The sequence below is a fragment of the Ascoidea rubescens genome, assembly GCF_001661345.1.
Source record: "Ascoidea rubescens DSM 1968 unplaced genomic scaffold ASCRUscaffold_4, whole genome shotgun sequence".
Taxonomy (NCBI): Eukaryota; Fungi; Ascomycota; class Saccharomycetes; order Ascoideales; family Ascoideaceae; genus Ascoidea; species Ascoidea rubescens.
This window is the reverse complement of record NW_017962916.1, coordinates 759,057-776,924: the sequence shown is the minus strand read 5'-3', so window position 1 is coordinate 776,924 and position 17,868 is coordinate 759,057. Positions and strand designations below refer to the sequence as shown.

The 17,868-nt window shown below is 33.4% G+C and overlaps 7 protein-coding genes across 7 annotated transcripts; 4 read left to right on the top strand and 3 right to left on the bottom strand.

Moving 5' to 3' along the window:
* Positions 1 to 94: 94 nt before the first annotated feature.
* Positions 95 to 4,732, top strand: MET5 (sulfite reductase (NADPH) subunit beta; the record flags this gene model as incomplete). Its single annotated transcript, XM_020191700.1, has 2 exons — positions 95 to 125; positions 249 to 4,732. 2 exons carry the CDS (start codon positions 95 to 97, stop codon positions 4,730 to 4,732), a joined length of 4,515 nt encoding a protein of 1,504 aa, XP_020048299.1.
* Positions 4,733 to 4,941: 209 nt separating this feature from the next.
* Positions 4,942 to 6,526, top strand: ERG6 (sterol 24-C-methyltransferase). Its single transcript, XM_020189160.1, has one exon. It carries the CDS (start codon positions 5,152 to 5,154, stop codon positions 6,301 to 6,303), a length of 1,152 nt encoding a protein of 383 aa, XP_020048298.1. The 5' UTR covers positions 4,942 to 5,151; the 3' UTR covers positions 6,304 to 6,526.
* A 239-nt stretch (positions 6,527 to 6,765) lies between these two features.
* Positions 6,766 to 8,259, bottom strand: ASCRUDRAFT_33617 (MFS transporter; the record flags this gene model as incomplete). The annotated part of the gene is made up of 1 exon (XM_020190446.1): positions 6,766 to 8,259. One exon carries the CDS (start codon positions 8,257 to 8,259, stop codon positions 6,766 to 6,768), a length of 1,494 nt encoding a protein of 497 aa, XP_020048297.1.
* A 558-nt stretch (positions 8,260 to 8,817) lies between these two features.
* Positions 8,818 to 9,825, bottom strand: VMA21 (Vma21p). The gene is made up of 2 exons (XM_020189159.1): positions 9,530 to 9,825; positions 8,818 to 9,446 (listed from the first exon to the last, which is right to left on the bottom strand). The coding sequence occupies exons 1-2, from the start codon at positions 9,550 to 9,552 to the stop codon at positions 9,239 to 9,241; spliced, it is 231 nt and encodes a 76-aa protein (XP_020048296.1). The 5' UTR covers positions 9,553 to 9,825; the 3' UTR covers positions 8,818 to 9,238.
* An 809-nt stretch (positions 9,826 to 10,634) lies between these two features.
* ASCRUDRAFT_33063 (G-protein coupled receptor) lies at positions 10,635 to 12,254 on the top strand (the record flags this gene model as incomplete). Its single annotated transcript, XM_020190399.1, has 2 exons — positions 10,635 to 11,541; positions 11,716 to 12,254. Coding segments are annotated over 2 exons (1,446 nt in total), but the record flags the coding sequence as incomplete, so codon positions are not given.
* Positions 12,255 to 13,902: 1,648 nt separating this feature from the next.
* Positions 13,903 to 14,836, top strand: SEC4 (Rab family GTPase SEC4). Its single transcript, XM_020192977.1, has one exon. The coding sequence runs from the start codon at positions 14,158 to 14,160 to the stop codon at positions 14,767 to 14,769; it is 612 nt and encodes a 203-aa protein (XP_020048294.1). The 5' UTR covers positions 13,903 to 14,157; the 3' UTR covers positions 14,770 to 14,836.
* A 792-nt stretch (positions 14,837 to 15,628) lies between these two features.
* Positions 15,629 to 17,193, bottom strand: ASCRUDRAFT_75224 (1-phosphatidylinositol-4-phosphate 5-kinase). Its single transcript, XM_020192976.1, has one exon. It carries the CDS (start codon positions 17,162 to 17,164, stop codon positions 16,019 to 16,021), a length of 1,146 nt encoding a protein of 381 aa, XP_020048293.1. The 5' UTR covers positions 17,165 to 17,193; the 3' UTR covers positions 15,629 to 16,018.
* Positions 17,194 to 17,868: the final 675 nt, after the last annotated feature.

Sequence of the window (17,868 nt, the reverse complement as noted above, 5' to 3'; positions counted from 1 at the left end):
CCAATTGGCCTAAATTATACAAGAACATTTCCATTGAGATTTCCACCAAGATTGCTTTGCAACATACCTAAAAAAACTGGCAACAAAAGCAAAAATGAGCTCCTCTATTTCTCAGACCGAAACAAGTAAGTTTTGAATCCAGTTCTCGACTTTGGGCGAGTGGCGAAGGTGGCTAGATTATTTTTCAGCTCGAGCCACTTTTCCCCATCCCTCTCTGGAAGCACAACCACTAACTAAATTGTTTCCAGTTTCCCATGTTGTTTCTTCTCTCCCAGGAACCATTTTCACAACAAACCCTTCGAAGACTGTAAGTCCAGACTCCTTTACTTCATACATATCAAGCTCGATTCCAAACAATGTCAAGCTTTTTAAATTGATCGAGTCAAACGATCCTTTGGATTTGATCTATGATTACATCTCCTCTGAGAGAGACGAATCCTTTTCATTGACTGTCACAACAAACTCGAATATTGTATTGTCTTCGTTGCCTGTTTTGAAAAAGTTCAGCAACTTTCCAATTGTTTTTCATGTCGAGTTAATTGACTCGAATTACCAAGTTTTAACTAGTTTAAAAGATTTGAATAACTTTATTATACTAAACACTTTGAATTCCATAGACTCTCACGATATATCCATAGCATCCTATGCAATTGCTAAAGTCTTGAACAAACCGGTTATACATTTTTTTAATCCCAATTCTGATACTAGTTCGAATAACAAATTCGACTTATCTCCCAAACCAAGTGTTTTAAACATTACTCATCAGATCATCGATTCTTTTTCCTCCAGTGGAAAAGAAAATGAACAACAAGAGACCTCAGAAAACAAAGATCTTGAAAACCCAGCTTTGAAGAAGAACGATTCAATTGTCATTTATACTGCATTTCAAATTCTCAAAAAGAAATTTAACAGATCTTATTCATTTTTCGAATCATCTGCTTCAATAAATTCAGCTACAACTGATATATTTCTAATTTTAGGCAGCTTATATTCAGCCTTGTCAAATAATTTCAACAAACTTATTGTTCCAGTGTTTATCAGAGTTTATAGACCATGGTCCGTTGATGATCTCAAAAAGATATTGTCTTCCTCCTTTAACAACTCCTTAAATTTGTCTTTAATTACACAATCGCAATGGCAAGCCTTTTCAAATTATTCTCCTCTACTATTAGATCTTTTTTCAAATATCGAATCTTTTAACCCAACTGATTTTTTTAAAAAAATTGTTTCTTACAATCTCAAATCAATAAAAAATGACAAAAATTCAACTAATGAATTCGTTTCCCAGGTTATTTCTAATAACAATCTTCCCAAGCCTGTTCAAAACTTATCCTTAGGCTCTTCATCTTCCACTGCTTCTAACAAAAATCAATTGTCTAATTTAGCTGTTGCTGAAAAAGTCACTTCTTTAGAAAACTTAACCTATGTTAAATTACTAAAGCAAGTATTTTCAGATTCTTTGGAAGTCATTAATTCCTTCAATTTAGCCGAAGTGGGTTCAATTTCTACTCCTGAATTTGGTTATGGTAAATTTTTAAGGAACGAAGAAAATCGAAAAGTTCTAATAAATTTGATTCAGTCCATAGTCCATAGTGACTCATCGGCCAATAATTCCATCAAAGTTGATTTTGATAGTTCCACTAAACAAGAACTAATTCAATTATTAACAAGATGGTTAATTTTAAGTATAACCAAAGTCAGAAAATTCGATTTTTGGAGTGAAATTAATGATATTTCTAGAAAAGTCATTGCTTTATTAAATAAAGACATATTTTCAAGTACTGCAACTAAAATCCTTGAATATAAACACTATTTCTTCTTTAATTATCAGTGGATTATTGGTTCGGATTTATGGGCGTATGATATTGGTTCTTCTGGTTTACACAATGTTTTAAAATCAGATAAAAATATCAATTTAATGATTATCGACAACACTCCTTTCAGTTCAAAAAAAGAACAGGTGGAATGTTTAACTCAAAAAAAGAAAGATATTGGTCTTTATGCTATGAATTACGGCGGTTGTTATGTTGCATCAATTGCTATTTATGCGTCATATACTCAATCTTTAGAATCTTTAATTGAAGCTGCTAATTTTCAAGGACCCTCCATTGTTTTGGCTTATTTACCCTTTGAAAATGAGAATGTTAATACTTTAGATATTCTCAAAGAAACTAAAAGAGCTGTTGATGCTGGCTATTGGCCTCTTTATCATTTTGATTCTTCAGCAATTGACGACGATCAGCAATTTCAACTAGATTCACCTAAAATTAAAAAAGATTTGGAAGATTTTCTTGATAGAAATAACAAACTTACTCTATTAGCAAAAAGAAATCCTGTTTTTAAACGTTCAATAGCTCAAAATTCATTAGGTGAAAATGTTGGCTATGCTTTGAAAGATTCAACAAAAAATGCATTTGGTGATTTGTTGAAAGGGCTATCTGGTCCAAATTTAACCATTGCTTTTGCTTCTGATGGAGGAAATGCTGAATCATTGGCTAGGAGACTTAATAACCGGGCAACTGGAAGAAATTTCGGCAGTAAAGTTATATCAATGGATGAAATATCAGTTGATGAATTAATATCTTATGAAAATTTAATTTTAATATCTTCAACATCTGGTCAAGGTGAATTCCCACAAAACGGTAAAGCATTTTGGGATCAATTAAAGGGATCGAGTAATTTAGATTTGAATGGGCTTAATTTTTCTGTTTTTGGTTTGGGTGATTCTGAATATTGGCCCAGAAAGGAAGATAAAAAATACTATAACAAACCAGCAAAGGATATGTATGGAAAACTTAAATTATTCGGTGCCAATGAAATTGCTCCATTAGGTCTTGGTGATGATCAAGATGCAGATGGCTATCAAACTGGATATAATTTGTGGGAGCCAATAATTTGGGAATTTTTTGGTGTTACAAATGCAGGTAATTATCAAGAAGCTGCACCAATCACTAATGAAGATATGAAGCTTGCTTCGGATTTTCTTAGGGGTACAATTGTTGAGGGTCTTAATGATGAAAGTACTGGTGCAATTTCAGCCACGGATCAACAATTGACCAAATTTCATGGAATTTATATGCAAGATGATAGAGATATTCGAGAACAACGTAAAGCTGAGGGGTTGGAACCAGCTTATGCTTTTATGATCAGAGCTCGTCTTCCAGGTGGTACATCAACTCCAGAACAATGGTTAAAAATTGATGAGTTAAGTGATAGTAGAGGTAATGGCACATTTAAAATCACTACTAGAGCTACATTTCAATTACATGGAGTTGTTAAACATGATTTGAAACCAGCCATTAGAGGTATCAATTCAACATTGATGGATACATTAGGAGCATGTGGTGATGTGAATAGAAATGTGATGGTTAGCGCATTGCCAGAGAATCAAAAAGTGCATAAACAAATTGCTGAAACAGGTACCATAATCTCTGAGCATTTGCTACCACAAACAACTGCATACCATGAAATTTGGCTTGAAGGTGCCGATGAATCAGATAAAGTGAATAAACCTGAGGTGTGGCAAAATAGAAAAGATGGACCAAAAAAGAAAAAAGTGATGGTTGCAGGAAACGCACTAGTTGATCAAGAACCATTTTATGGCAATAATTCGTTATATTTACCAAGAAAGTTTAAAGTTAGTATTTGTGTTCCACCTTATAATGATGTTGATGTTTACTCAAACGATGTTGGATTGATTGCAATTGTTGATTCCAAGAGCAATGTGTTGGGTTATAATGTTTTAGTTGGTGGTGGTATGGGTACTACACATAATAATAAAAAGACATATCCAAGAACTGGATCATCATTTGGATTTGTTGATTATGACGATATTAAAGTTGTTGTTGAAAAAATTATGTTGATTCAAAGAGATTTTGGGGACCGTAAGAACCGTAAACATGCCAGATTAAAATACACCATTGATGATATGGGAGTTGATGTATATAAATCCAAGGTGGAAGAATTATGGGGTAAAAAGTTCCAGAAAGAAAGAGAGTTCAAAATTGAGTCTAATATCGATCATTTTGGATGGACCAAAGATGAAACTGGATTAAACCATTATACATGTTTCATTGAAAATGGTAGAGTGGAAGACACAGTGGAGTTGCCACAGAAAACCGGATTGAAAAAAATTGCTAAATATTTGTTGACAGCCAGCTCAGGTAGTTTCAGATTGACAGGAAACCAACACATTATAATTTCCAACATCCTTGATAGAGATGTGAGTAGGGTTGAAAAATTGATGAAGAAATATAAATTGGACAATTCTAATTTTTCGGGGTTAAGAATTTCGTCAGCAGCTTGTGTCGCATTTCCCACTTGTGGGTTGGCAATGGCAGAGAGTGAGAGATACTTACCAGTGATAATAACAAAGCTAGAGGAGGCATTGGAGGAATATGGATTGAGACATGATTCTATAGTGATGAGAATGACCGGATGTCCAAATGGATGTTCCAGGCCTTGGTTGGCAGAAATTGCATTGGTTGGTAAGGCGTATGATACGTATAATTTGTTGTTGGGTGGTGGCTACCATGGACAGAGATTGAACAAGTTGTATCGATCCAATGTGAAAGAAAAGGAGATTCTCAAGATATTGAAGCCATTGTTCAAGCGTTGGTCTTTGGAGAGACACCAGGGGGAGCATTTTGGGGACTTTTTGATTCGAGCCAAGGTGATCATGCCCACCACCGAAGGAAAGTATTTCCACGACGACGTCCCAGCAGAACCGTAGGTTCTCTATCTACCATCTTAAAGTATATCCAGTTTCTGTATCGCTTTCCAACACACGAACCACTTAATACACAAACCATTCAATACACAAACGATCCAACGCCAAATGGTGTAAAATCAATTCGACCGAAAAGAAACTTCGATCTTTGGGCCAAAAAGCCTCGAACAGCACTCGTAGCGTCGTTCAGGACACGAGCCATGCGTCGTACGCGTCGTACCTCTTTTTGCAGCAAGATTTTCGAAGCAGTATAAAATCAATAGCTGGGGTATTTTTGATCTTGAACACCTTTATTCTTTATTCTTTTTTCTTTATTCCTCATTTCTGCATCTCTTGTTTTCGTTTGGTCCTGCTGTTTGAACATATTCCTCTAGATCTGCATACCTTGCCCATATTCCATATTCCCTCTGCTCTATCTCACTATGTCCGAAATTAAACCTGTGATCACTGAAGAAACCAAGAAGCAAGACAAAGAGTTCTCTGATGCTTATCATAAGGACTCGGTTGCCAGCACTGGTTTGACTGCATTGTTTCGTAAGAATAAGACTGCTCAGGAGGCTGCTCTTGAGGGTTACTTCAGACACTGGGATGGTAAGACCGATGCTGAAGCCGAGGAAAGAAGATTGAAAGATTACAAAGATGGTACAAACAACTACTATAACTTGGTCACCGACTTTTACGAGTACGGCTGGGGCTCTTCTTTTCATTTTTGCAGATTCTTTCCAGGCGATTCTTTCCAACATGCTGTTCTTCGTCACGAAGACTACTTGGCTCTGAAAATGGGCATCACTGAGGATATGACTGTCTTGGATGTTGGTTGTGGTGTTGGTGGTCCATCAAGAGAAATTCAAAAATTTACCGGTTGCAGAATTATTGGTTTGAATAATAATGACTACCAAATTCAAAGAGCTAATAATTACGCCGCAAAGAATAATTTGACCGATAAATTGACATATGTCAAAGGTGACTTTATGAAAATGGATTTCCCTGAAAATTCTTTTGATGCTGTCTATGCCATTGAAGCTACTGTTCACGCCCCAGTGCTAAATGGTGTTTACAGTGAAATTTATAAAGTTCTAAAACCGGGTGGTGTCTTTGGTGTATATGAGTGGGTGATGACAGATAAATATGACTCAGAAAATGAGCACCATAGACAAATTGCTTATGGTATTGAAATTGGCGACGGTATTCCCAAAATGTACAAGAGAGAAGTGGCTGAAAAAGCTCTTATTGATGTTGGTTTTAATATTTTATACCAAAAGGATTTAGCTGATAACGATGATGCTACACCATGGTATTATCCATTAGCTGGTGATTGGAAGTATATTCAGACCTTTGCAGATGTATTTTCTTGGTTCAGAACTTCAAATATTGGTAGAAAAATAACAACGAATTCCTTGGGTGTTTTGGAAAAACTTCGTCTAGTTCCAAAGGGTTCAGTGAAAGTTGCAGATGCTTTAGAAGAAGCTGCTGTTAATTTAGTCGCTGGCGGTAGAGAAAAATTATTTACTCCAATGATGTTGTACATTGTTAAAAAGCCAGAAAATGTTCCAGAGATTGTTCCAAAAAATTAATGTGTTATTCAATTGTATTAATTTATTGTTATTGAGGTTTTTTTATAAAAAGAAACGTTTCATTTTAAATTTTTTTTCTTTTACTTTCATTTCTTATTGGAGATTTATTTCATTTAAACACCTTTATTTACTTTTAGTTATTTTTCTTTTTTAAATAGTTTATTATTAGAAAATAATTGAATGATCAATATTAATTATATATTCAAAAACAAAAAAGACTCATTTGTAACGTTTGGGAGGAATTTAAATGTATTGAAGAAATGACGGGTGTCACTACGTGAAGAATGAGAATAAGAAATTGAAATAAAAAAAAAAAGGAACATTATAAGATAGAACATTATAAAACAGAATAAATAAAAATAAATAAATACAATCGTAGTTATTAAATAAGAGGATAAGAGAATGAGAGAATGAGAGAATGAAAGAATGAGAGAATGAGATAAACTTGAAACAATTTAGTAATTAAGAGATGATATTAAAACTCTTTTCGAGTTTTTTATTAGCCCTTTCTCGTAAATTCTCACCATTTTTATATACATAAAATGGAAAGGGAGTACCAAGCAAAAAAGCTATAATGGCAAAAATAGTATGAGACCAACCATAGCCAATTGAATCAAACATATCAGGAGCAAATAAGGGAACAAAGCAAGCAAGAACTGATCTAAAAACAGTTACAGCAGCGACAGAAGAAGCAGAGAATCTTGGGTTCATATCAATAAGATATACATAGGAAGTTTGAAACATACCCATAATGAAGAAAGCGAAAAGGCAAGCCATTATAGCAGGAACAATCCAGTGAGTTTTATATTCAGCAGTCCAGCCAAATATTAAGAAAGTGATTGGAGCACCAATTCCAGACCACCAAAGATACTGCAATCTGAATTCGGGTTTTGATACATTGTTATTATTTTTAACTAATTTTAGGTAGCCTTTTTGGGTTAGGATGCCCCAGATTGGTAGAGCTAGGAAATAACCAATACCCAAGGATAGATACATTAGGCCAGTTATACCAGTTGAAAAATTGTAGTCATATTGCCATAAAGTGGGAAAAGTACAAATCAAAACATAAATCAAGGCAAACATCAAGGCCATGTAGGCACCAAGACCATAAATCATTGGATGAAAGATTAGTAATTGTAGAGGTCTTGTAATGTTTGATTTGATTTTATCTAATTTTGATTCATTGTCATTGTAGTTGTAAATTGTTTTCAAGTTTGGGTTGTTGGTTAATTTCATTAATTTTTTAGCCTTTTTGAGTAGAATAGTTGGGGGATAGGTTTCTTCGATGATGATTAAGCCGAAAAAAGCTATTACACCATTGAGTATTAGTTGGATCCAAAAAACCCATCTCCAGCTGAGGTTTTCAACTACAAAACCAGCAATCACTGGACTTATGGTTGGGCCAGCGATTGGGCCAATTGAAACTAGAGCACTCCATAAAGTTCTATCATTTTCGTGAAATAAATCACCAATGATACTAGGGCCAACAGTAATTGGTGCCGAACTGCCGCAACCTGCTAAGAATCTGAAGATGATTAATTGAGCAGCATTTTGAGATAAGGCACAAGCCATGTTAAAGACAAACATAAAGACAATTGAGAAATTTATGATGTGTTTTTTACCATACATTTCAGCTAGGGGGGAGACAATTAATGGGATGATAGCCCAGGCTAAAACATAAACAGAGACAAAAAAGGAGATTAAAGAAGCACTTGATACGTTGAAATCTTTAGCGATTTGATGAACAGCAGGAGATAACATTGAAGAGCAAGCAGGAGATAGAAAGCCATAAAGAGAACCAATTATCAAGATTCTAACTTTTCTTTTTTTTTCCCAATTTATTGGTTTCATTGGGTCGTCATCGCCATCCCAGTCTACAATGTTATTTTCCGGGATTTTTATGTTATCGTCATTAGAAAACGATTTTATTGTGATTTTTTTACTATAAATGTCCATGTCAATATCAGCATCGTTATTATTATTGTTATTATAATCAGGATTAGGATTAGGATTAGGATCGGTTGAAAGACTGTGGATTTTAGCCTGTTCTTTATCAGAAAAAGAATTAACAGAATTTTTTTCTATATCATTCATGGTTCCATTGTGTTTATGAAGAAATGTTTAGTTACAAGCAAAGCATTTCTATTGATTTATATAGGGCAGCGTAAGTTGACAGAAGGCACAAGTCGTTGGATTTTTCTGTTATTGTTATTTTTATTTAGTCATTTTGAAAACAAGCTTTAAGGACAGGTAAAACAGACCCCATTGAAGGAGCTGTGAGAACACATACAAAAGAAAAAAGCAGAAAAAAGCAGATAGTGAAAGAGCAGAAAGTGGTTATATTCAAAAGGTAAGCTTTGGGATCTTAACCGGAATTTGAAGGAACTTCAGAAGAGGGTCCAGTGAGACGGAACGGAAGCGGATGCATGTGCAGTGTCCCACATGTACCGGTGTGGTGGTATTTTGGAATTTTTGCGATTTGGAATTTTTGGAAACCGTTTTTTGGTATTGCCCGAATTTGAGCAGGAAGTTATGTAATTGCAAAGAAAGAACCCTTTTCCGGAGTCAAGTTTGAATTAGATTGGAAAGTTAATGATTAGAGCAATTTAAACCATACACTCAAAACAAAATTAGCAGAATTGGTAGACGTAAGAGAGATAATTGAGGATATTTATAAGAATAGTTAATGAAAGAGAAGAGAAGAGAAGTAAAATAAAGTAAAAGTATGAATAAGAGAGTGACTAAAGTAGTGGCTACAGTAGTGAGCGAAGTAAAAGAGAAGATATCCAGGCACAAACAGCCAGTGACCCAAGTATTGAGTACGATGCGAAGCAGCCAGTTGGTGAAATGAATGAAGATTCTATTAATTTGAGTGGAGTTTGCTCAATAGGAGACAGAGTAAATTGTAGAGGGAGGAGGAGATGTTAATTTGTGGTTAGTCGTCTTTTATTGATTCATCACCAGTAGGTATGTCTTCAGTGAAGGCCACAATTATGTAGAAAATCAAGACGACGTTTGCCATTATAGCAGCAACACCACCAGATACTAAATCACTGTCGGTGTAAGCTTTCAACCAAAAGAAAGATAATATTGGAATGATTATCATAGCGGCAGTGAATAGTATTAGTTTAGTTAAAACATAACTGAACAAGAATACATTAGTTAGTAAATTGATTCTGCTAAATATAGAAAATAAAATGAAATAAAATAAGATTGAAGAACATACCCAGGAATATCAACAGAAGCCATTATTAAAACAGATGTAGATTATTACTATATTTAAATTGATGCAACAGGTAAAACTAGAAGAAAAGTTAAAGAAAAAACAAATATGAAATCAAAAAACAGCAAGAGTGAGAGTGAGAGTGAGAGTGAGAGTGAGAGTGGAAGTGAGATTGATTGTAAAAGTTAGAAGGAATTAAAAACAAATGTTAAATTGATTGGTTGGAATGAGCCAAATTTGATTGGGTTAAAGCTTTGAGGTGATAGAATGGTGAATTGAATTAGCAATCAATTCTTTGTTGTTGATGGATTTTTGTTATATTAATTATATTAATTATTAACTATTATGATAGACAGTATACTACAGAATGGAAATTATAAACAATAAAAAATAAGAAAATTTTATAAATTGACAGCAAGAATAGGTGTTTAAATATGAAATAATAAAGTTAGAACCAGGAAGGAGAGGCCCAGTCAAATTCATGAAAATGAAACAGACTCCCAGAAAGAGGGAAGTAAATCAGACTCAAATTAGACTCAAATCAGAGATAAATAGCAGTCTTCCACCAAACGTTAATGTCTTGGAGAGATCAAAGGAGGACTGCAACAGCATTGAGCTGTGCTAAAGCTGATCAAAACTGATAAAAGCTGGTGCAAGTGATAGATATTGGCTTCTTCTAACAGCATCTCTCCAACCTTCTTTTCTTTGACTGGCCCCCATCCGCCCCGGAGGCAGTCCCGACTTCTGTCCGCGGAGTCATCCGCACCATCCGCACAGCGGTTATGCATAAATGCAGTTCTGTGCTGCCACCCGCACCACTGGCGCTGTACCCCGTGGCTGGTCTGTCCTGCTGAAACGAGAAGAGTTGCTTCAGAGCCTTTCTGCTCTGTTTCTGTTGTGCTGAAGCTGCTGCCTGGTTCTGGCTCTGTTGCTGCTGTGTTGCCAACTCTCGAATTGCCAGTAGCTCTTTCTCTCTTTTTGCTGTCTCTGCTGCTTTTTTTACTGTTCTTTTTGCTGCTCTTTCCGCTGGACCCCACTCTGTTTGGCTATATTCTGCTAATCTGCCTGCTCGTTTCCCTCTTCCTCCATCTTCTGCTTTACACCAATAATGTCTCCCACAAGTCATGGGCTGCTCTTCCAACTGGCTTCAAACAACTTCCTTCACACCCAGGCTCTATCCAACAACATTCTCTTTGATAACACTGTCATCTCTCCTCACGAATTCCTCTTGAAATCAACAAACGTCTTTTTAGAATTGCAAAAGAGAAAAATTTCTCCCTTAAACAACTTCACTGACTCCCAGGCTACAACCCTAAGACATGTTGCTATCTCCTCATCAAGTGTATCAATTGTGTTTGGCATAATAGCCTTTTACCATTTATTCGCAATAGACCCCCGAAGAAGAGTCTTCCGCCACGAACTAATTCTCTTTCTAATCCTTTTTGACTTCATTAAAGCTGTAGCTCTACTATTTTATCCTGCAAGAGTCGTTATCGTTCATAAAGCTTACTACAATGATAACTTTTGCGACATTGTAGGCTTCTTTACTGCGATGGCAATCGAAGGTGCTGACATCGCCATCCTATCCTTTGCAGTCCACACTGCCCTACTAATCTTCAAACCAAACAGAACCTTTAAAGACACTTCAAACAACAGATACGAAGGTGGTCTATTTCCCTACAGATACTACGTCTATCTATTCTCAATCCTAACTCCCATCACCCTAGCTTCTCTAGCCTTTGTTAATGGCACAGGCTATGAAGCTCTAACTGTATGGTGCTACCTCCCTGCAAGACCAAAATGGTATCGCCTAGTGCTAAGCTGGGTCCCCAGATACTGCATCGTTGTTACCATCTTGTTAATATACATCTCCATCTACATTTATGTCATGAAAGAATTCAAAGCCATTTCAAACTTGCACAATGAAATTAACAACGTTCAAAGTAATAAACTCAAATTCAATAAACGTTTTTTTCACAATTTAAAATACTATTTCAACACTTATTTTCTAGATTGTTTTTTCCCAAAAAACAATTCCAATAACAATAATAATCCTACTGCTACCACCACCACTACTACTACCACTACTACTACTACTACTAATAATAACAATAATAATAACAATAATAACAATAATAACAATAATAACAGCAATAACAATAACAATAACAATGATGACATCGAAATAGATGAATTTAATGACTACAACCGCAATATAAGCAAATCATTCGAAGGCTCTTCATCTTCCACAAACATAAACAACCCAAACACCTCAAAAACTCTTACTGCTCAAACTCTTAAAATCCAGGAAAATATGCACGAAGCCTCGCTCTCTTCCTTTCAAAAGAAGAAATACCAAATCAAAAAACAAATGCGAACTATCTTCATTTACCCAATCTCCTACATCATTCTCTGGCTAGGTCCTTTTGCCTCTCAATGCATCCAATATGAATGGGAACTAGAAAATGGCCCTGTTTACTGGCTAACCATCATCTCAGCTTTTATGCAGGCCTTCAACTGCACCGTCGACACCTCTGTTTTCCTCTACAAAGAAAGACCTTGGAATTGCTCAGTAATGAAAGTCGAAGAAAAAATTCGTAAAAAGGGTGGAATCCCCATCAATAACTGGAAATCTAATGGCTATAATGGTAAAGAAAAATGGAGAATCTATCTAAACTGGTTACCGCTATACCATTTGCCTAATGAAAACACCGTATTTCAAAATCAAAATGATAATTACCACACAAATACCGATTTTAATCTAAACTTGAACTCAACTTTAAACACAAATAAAATCACAAATGCTAATAATTTCACCTTTAACCTGTCAAATTTCAACTCAAATATATTGTTTGATATTAACCATAATACTAATAATAACGAATTCCCAGTTAATAAATCAAGCAAGTTTTCTCCACAATATAGAGAAAAGGACTGCTATATTAAGAATGATAACGATAACGATAACGGCTATGATAATGATAATGATAATGATAGCGATGTTAATTTTAATATTAATCCAAATACTAACGTCAATATTAACAATGATATTGAAAATATTAACTTGGATAACACTAATAATGACGTTGATAATAAAATAGAATCCATCCATGATTTTAGTAACTTATTAAGTGGAGGGTTAAAAGAATTCGATTTCATTAAACCAATACCCGGAAATGATTATTCAAAAGCGAAAACAAATCAAACTAAAGAGGTTCCTTTAATTAATAGTATCCAAGATAGTAGCAGACAAAACACAAAAACTTCCATCTCTACTAAAAATGAAAATATTAAAAACCCTCAACCCAAAATCAACGAAAATCATAAGGATAAGAATAATGAATTTGTAAATCTGCCTGATAACACAAATAACAGAAGAAATTCGGTTTTTGAATCATCATTTGAAGAAAAGGATCACACAGACAGCCATATAAGCAAAAAGAAACGAAAAAACAGTTTATTAAGGTGGGTTTCAGCAACTAAAAATTCGGATATTGAAAGTCAAACATATAAGTTTAAAAACAATAAAAACAAAAATAACAAACAAAAAGAAAAGGAAAAGGAAATTGAGAACGACAATAATGGTGCTTTAGTTGGGAGATCATCCACGCTGGGATCAATAATAAATGGAGTAATAAATCCACTATTAAAAAGAAAAAAATCAGTAGCTGAAGCATCATTGGCTAGCCACTTGGGAAATAGCAGTTTAAATAATAATACCTCGATTCGACTGACATTTGAAGAAGAAGTTGAAATGGATTTATTAGATTTTTTAAAGAAAGGTCCACCAATATAATTTGTTTTTTTTGAAGTCTCAGACTTGTTGATAATTTTTTATGATATTTTTATGACTTATGTGTTTTGTTTGGTAATTTTTACAGCTCATTATTTACTAATTGTGTCACAGAATAACTATGTTTTGACATATTTCTCTCATTCTCCATCTGTCTCATTCTACTCTCCATTTTGCTGTTGGCTAATTTTTTTTTGTTTTAGTTTCTTCACTCAGCATCATTTAATAACTTTTTTTTACTTTCTAGATACCCTCTGTATTATTTAGCTATATATAGTATAATCAGCATCACCAAAATCACCAAAATCACGACGGCCACCAAAAAAAGCAGATCCACTTCTCTGGTTCTAAGAAGTGTGCATCCACTTGCATGTTATGCATTCATCAGCGTAAAAACACATGTGCTTATAGCACGTGACATGGTGTTTCAATGTGTCGGAACTGCTCACTTCCAACTGATTCAGCGCGTCTAGGAGACTGTGTGCACGTGCTTATCATTACTTTTGCTGTTCCGGCCGACTCCTTTTTCTCTCGCCTTTTTGCCAGCAGAAGTAACTCAATCACTTCAGAAGCTGTTTCTACTCTTCGAACTATTACAAAGTTACATTGACCGTATTGTCATCTTTCATTATTATCCAGTCCAGAGCAAACTATTGTCAGATTTAAATACAGATCAAACATAGTCTTTTGCTTTTAATTCCTGTCTGTCAGATCTTCACTTTTATCCCTCTATCAAACCTAATTGTTGTATCAGTATCGTTTACGATCTCTGTATTTATCCTGATATATTACTATTTTATCTTTTTAATTAACTTCAGATTCCTCTTATTTTTTCAAAATGTCTACCGGTGTGAAAAAATCTTATGATATGATCATGAAACTACTATTAGTTGGTGATTCAGGTGTTGGTAAATCATGTCTTTTACTAAGATTTGTTGAAGATAAATTTAATACCTCTTTCATTACAACTATTGGAATTGATTTCAAAATTCGTACTATTGAGATAAACGGCAAAAGAATTAAATTGCAAGTTTGGGACACTGCAGGTCAAGAAAGATTCAGAACAATCACAACTGCTTATTACAGAGGTGCCATGGGTATTATTTTAGTATACGACGTTACCGACGAAAGAACTTTTCAAAATATTAAAAACTGGTTTGCGACTGTTAATCAACATGCTAACGATGATTCGCAATTAATGTTGGTTGCTAATAAATGCGACGAAACAGAGACTAGAGTAGTTACAAGAGAACAAGGTGAAAGCTTAGCTGCTGAATTAGGTATACCTTTCATAGAAGCCTCTGCTAAGAGCAATGAAAACGTTGACGAAATCTTCTTCCAATTAGCAGGTTTAATTCAAGAAAAGATCTCTAGCGATTTAGCAAACGATCCTTCAAAAAGTGGTATTTCAATTGATAGCTCAAATTCTAAAAATACATCTTGTTGTTAAATTATTTGTCTCATATAATCTAATTCAATATTAATTTATTTTTAATACCTTTCTTTTATTATCCGTCTACTGTTTGATTCTTTCATTCTATTTTACTTTTACTTTTACTTTTCTTTCTCTTCCTGATTTTTTTTTCTTTTTTTTTTGTTTGTGTTTGTTTTATATACTTATTTTATTATATTTCTTTTTATAGGTTAGTTTTTTTTATTTATTTTATTTTTCTTACTTTTTTTATTAACATAAATATACTAATAAACCATTTTAATTATAATAATTGCGTTCTAATTTAGTTTTAACTGTTGTTTATTGATCTTCTAAATAAAGAATTGAATAGTTAATAAAAAAAATGATAAATAATAAAAAATGAATAATAAAAAATTAAAAATAAAATTTTTTAATGCAAATCTAGATAATTAAAAATAGAATCAATCAATAAACAAGAAAAAAAATAATAAAATAGCACAGAAAAAATAAAAAAACAAAAAGAATAATAAAAAAAAAAAGTTGATTTATTTTTATTATTCTCTTTTGTTTTCTGTTTCTATTATATTTTTCTATTTTTCTATTCCTTTATAATTGAATTTGTTTTTAATTTCAATTTTTTAATATGATTTAATTGATTTTTTTTATTAGAATAATCCAACTTGATGACTTAATTTTGATCAATTTTGATTAATTTTAATTTATACTAAAATACATCCCACTTGAAAATTGCCATTTATACAAATTAAAATAGTAAGAAATTATAACTTAAAGCCACTTAAAGTGGCTTCAGGTGACTTAAAAATGAAGAAAAAAAAAGAAAAAAAGAAAAAAAGAAAATTAAAAGTAAAAAAAAAAATAAAGTAAAAGAAAATAAAGTAAAAGAAAATAAAAAATCAAATCTGTGATTGAAATTGAAATCGAAAGCTGAAAATTGAAGTTGAAAATTGAAAGCCGAAGAATAGATCAAGCTAAAGCTTTAATTGTAGTTGTGGTTGAAGTTGAAAAAGTATTATAACAAACCGTAGGTTGTAAGTAGTGAGCAAATATAACAAAAAATGGGGGAGGGGGGAAATAAGACTAACAAAAATAGTTCATGAGTTGTAAAATAAAATTGTTTTGAAAAAAAAAACCAATAAGATATGAAACAAATTAAGAGAAATTAAAACAAATTGGTTACTTAAAAACACTTGACAGATTGGTAAATGACCAATAATAAAAACAAACAAAAAGACAGAAAATAATTAAGTGCCAAATCAGTTTGCAGTCAATCTTTGTAGGGTTTTAAATCGGGTTTATCTTTATATTCAGTTTTTTTAGGTTCAACAGCTTTTGTAATAAAATCATAAAATCTATCACCATATTCACTTGCAGGTATTGCACTGATGGTTTTTCTGGGATGCATTATAGATTTCCAAAATGTTTCCATATGTTTAATTATTGAGTAATTAGTTAAACAATCAATTACGCCCATGTAATAAATTTCGTCGATAGGTTCATTATTTTCATCAGTAGCTCTAATACCCCCATCATGACTGTAAAAATAAAATTTGGCTCTATCGGGGAATTCTGCAATTGGCAAATCTTTAACTCTATCTATTGAGATTGGATTTGTCTTTCTAATTGTTAGCTTATTTGCGCCAGTTGGGGGAGCAAAAACTGATAATCTTTTACTATTTAGATCGTTTTTATTACCAATATTAACATCATGAATACCTAATAATAAAGAGTAATCCATGATATTTAATTTTTTTAGGAATTCTACGTCAATTGATAATTGTTTTAAAAATTGTTTTCTCTTCAAGGGTCCTAATTGAATTCTTTTATCATCTTGTAACCAGTTGTTATCTTTCAAGACAATATTTTTCTTTTTTTTTAGGTTTGCTTTTTCTTCGTCGGTATATCTTTGTAGGGTAGAGCCTTTTAAATCATAAGTTCTGTGGATATCTCTATGAGGAGGGAATAGGTTGTTCATGACAACAAAATGGACTTTTCTAACGCCATTTCCAGATGAGCCAAAGGGCATCTTCAAACGATGCAAGCCGTAAAATTGAGAGATTAAGGTGTTTGGGTTTTGTTTTGCATGATCGTAATAGCTTTTAAGGATTTTTCTTAGTTGACGATGTTCACAATGATGGATTGTTTTGATAATGAATTTATAGTCTCTTGAATAGTAGAAGAAAGATTTTGATTTTCCTGGAGAAGCGAGTTCACTTAGGATATATTTAGCAGTTAAGCTAACCAAATAGTCTGAGGGGTCTAGACCGAAGATGTGTCTTAGTTCTCTAAAGACTTCGGGAGCGTAGTCTTTGAATTTGAAGTCATATTTTGAGGAAGGAGTTAGTTCATTGCCTATGATGTCAAAGGTTAACTTTTTTGAAGCATTGAAATCCAGATCAGTTAGAGGCTGCATTATGCCACAACATCTTGATACGGCCACTCTAATACCGGTTAACATGTTATAGGCCATTATATAGTTGACGTGACCTTCCTTTATGATGGTTTGATCGTCATATTTGTTTGATCTGTTGAAGGGGTTGGTGTGGTGGTTGTGAGAAGAGTATGTATTGTGATTTAGGATTGGTTTAAACAGTAAGTTAGTTGTGGTTTTCCTTTTCAAGTCCTTTTTGATAAGAAAGTTGTTTCTCATTCTTTCGATTTCTGTGTTAGCGATAGTGTTTTCGTTAGCATTTTCGTTAGCATTTTCTGGATTATTGTTATTGTTATTATTATTAATGATATCGGGCTGACTAATTTGGTCATCCTTGAGTAGGATTTTTTTTTTCTCGTTTAGGAGATCATTTTCTCTTTGATCCAGAATAAAATTTGGCTGTTTGTTTTTTTCAGCAATTTTTTCATTATTATTGTTTTTATTGTCGTTTTTTTTGTTAATAGGGGTAATATTGTCAATTGAGGGTATTTTTTCATTCAAATTTGTATTATTATTATTCATATTATTAGTACTTTTAATATTATTGTTAATATTATTATTATTAATACTATTATTTAAAACCGAATCCAAGTCTGAATCTGAATCTGAGTCAGAACTGGAATCAGAATCAGATTCAGAATCTGAGCGAGATCGAGATCTAGATCGAGAATCTAAATCAGAGATTG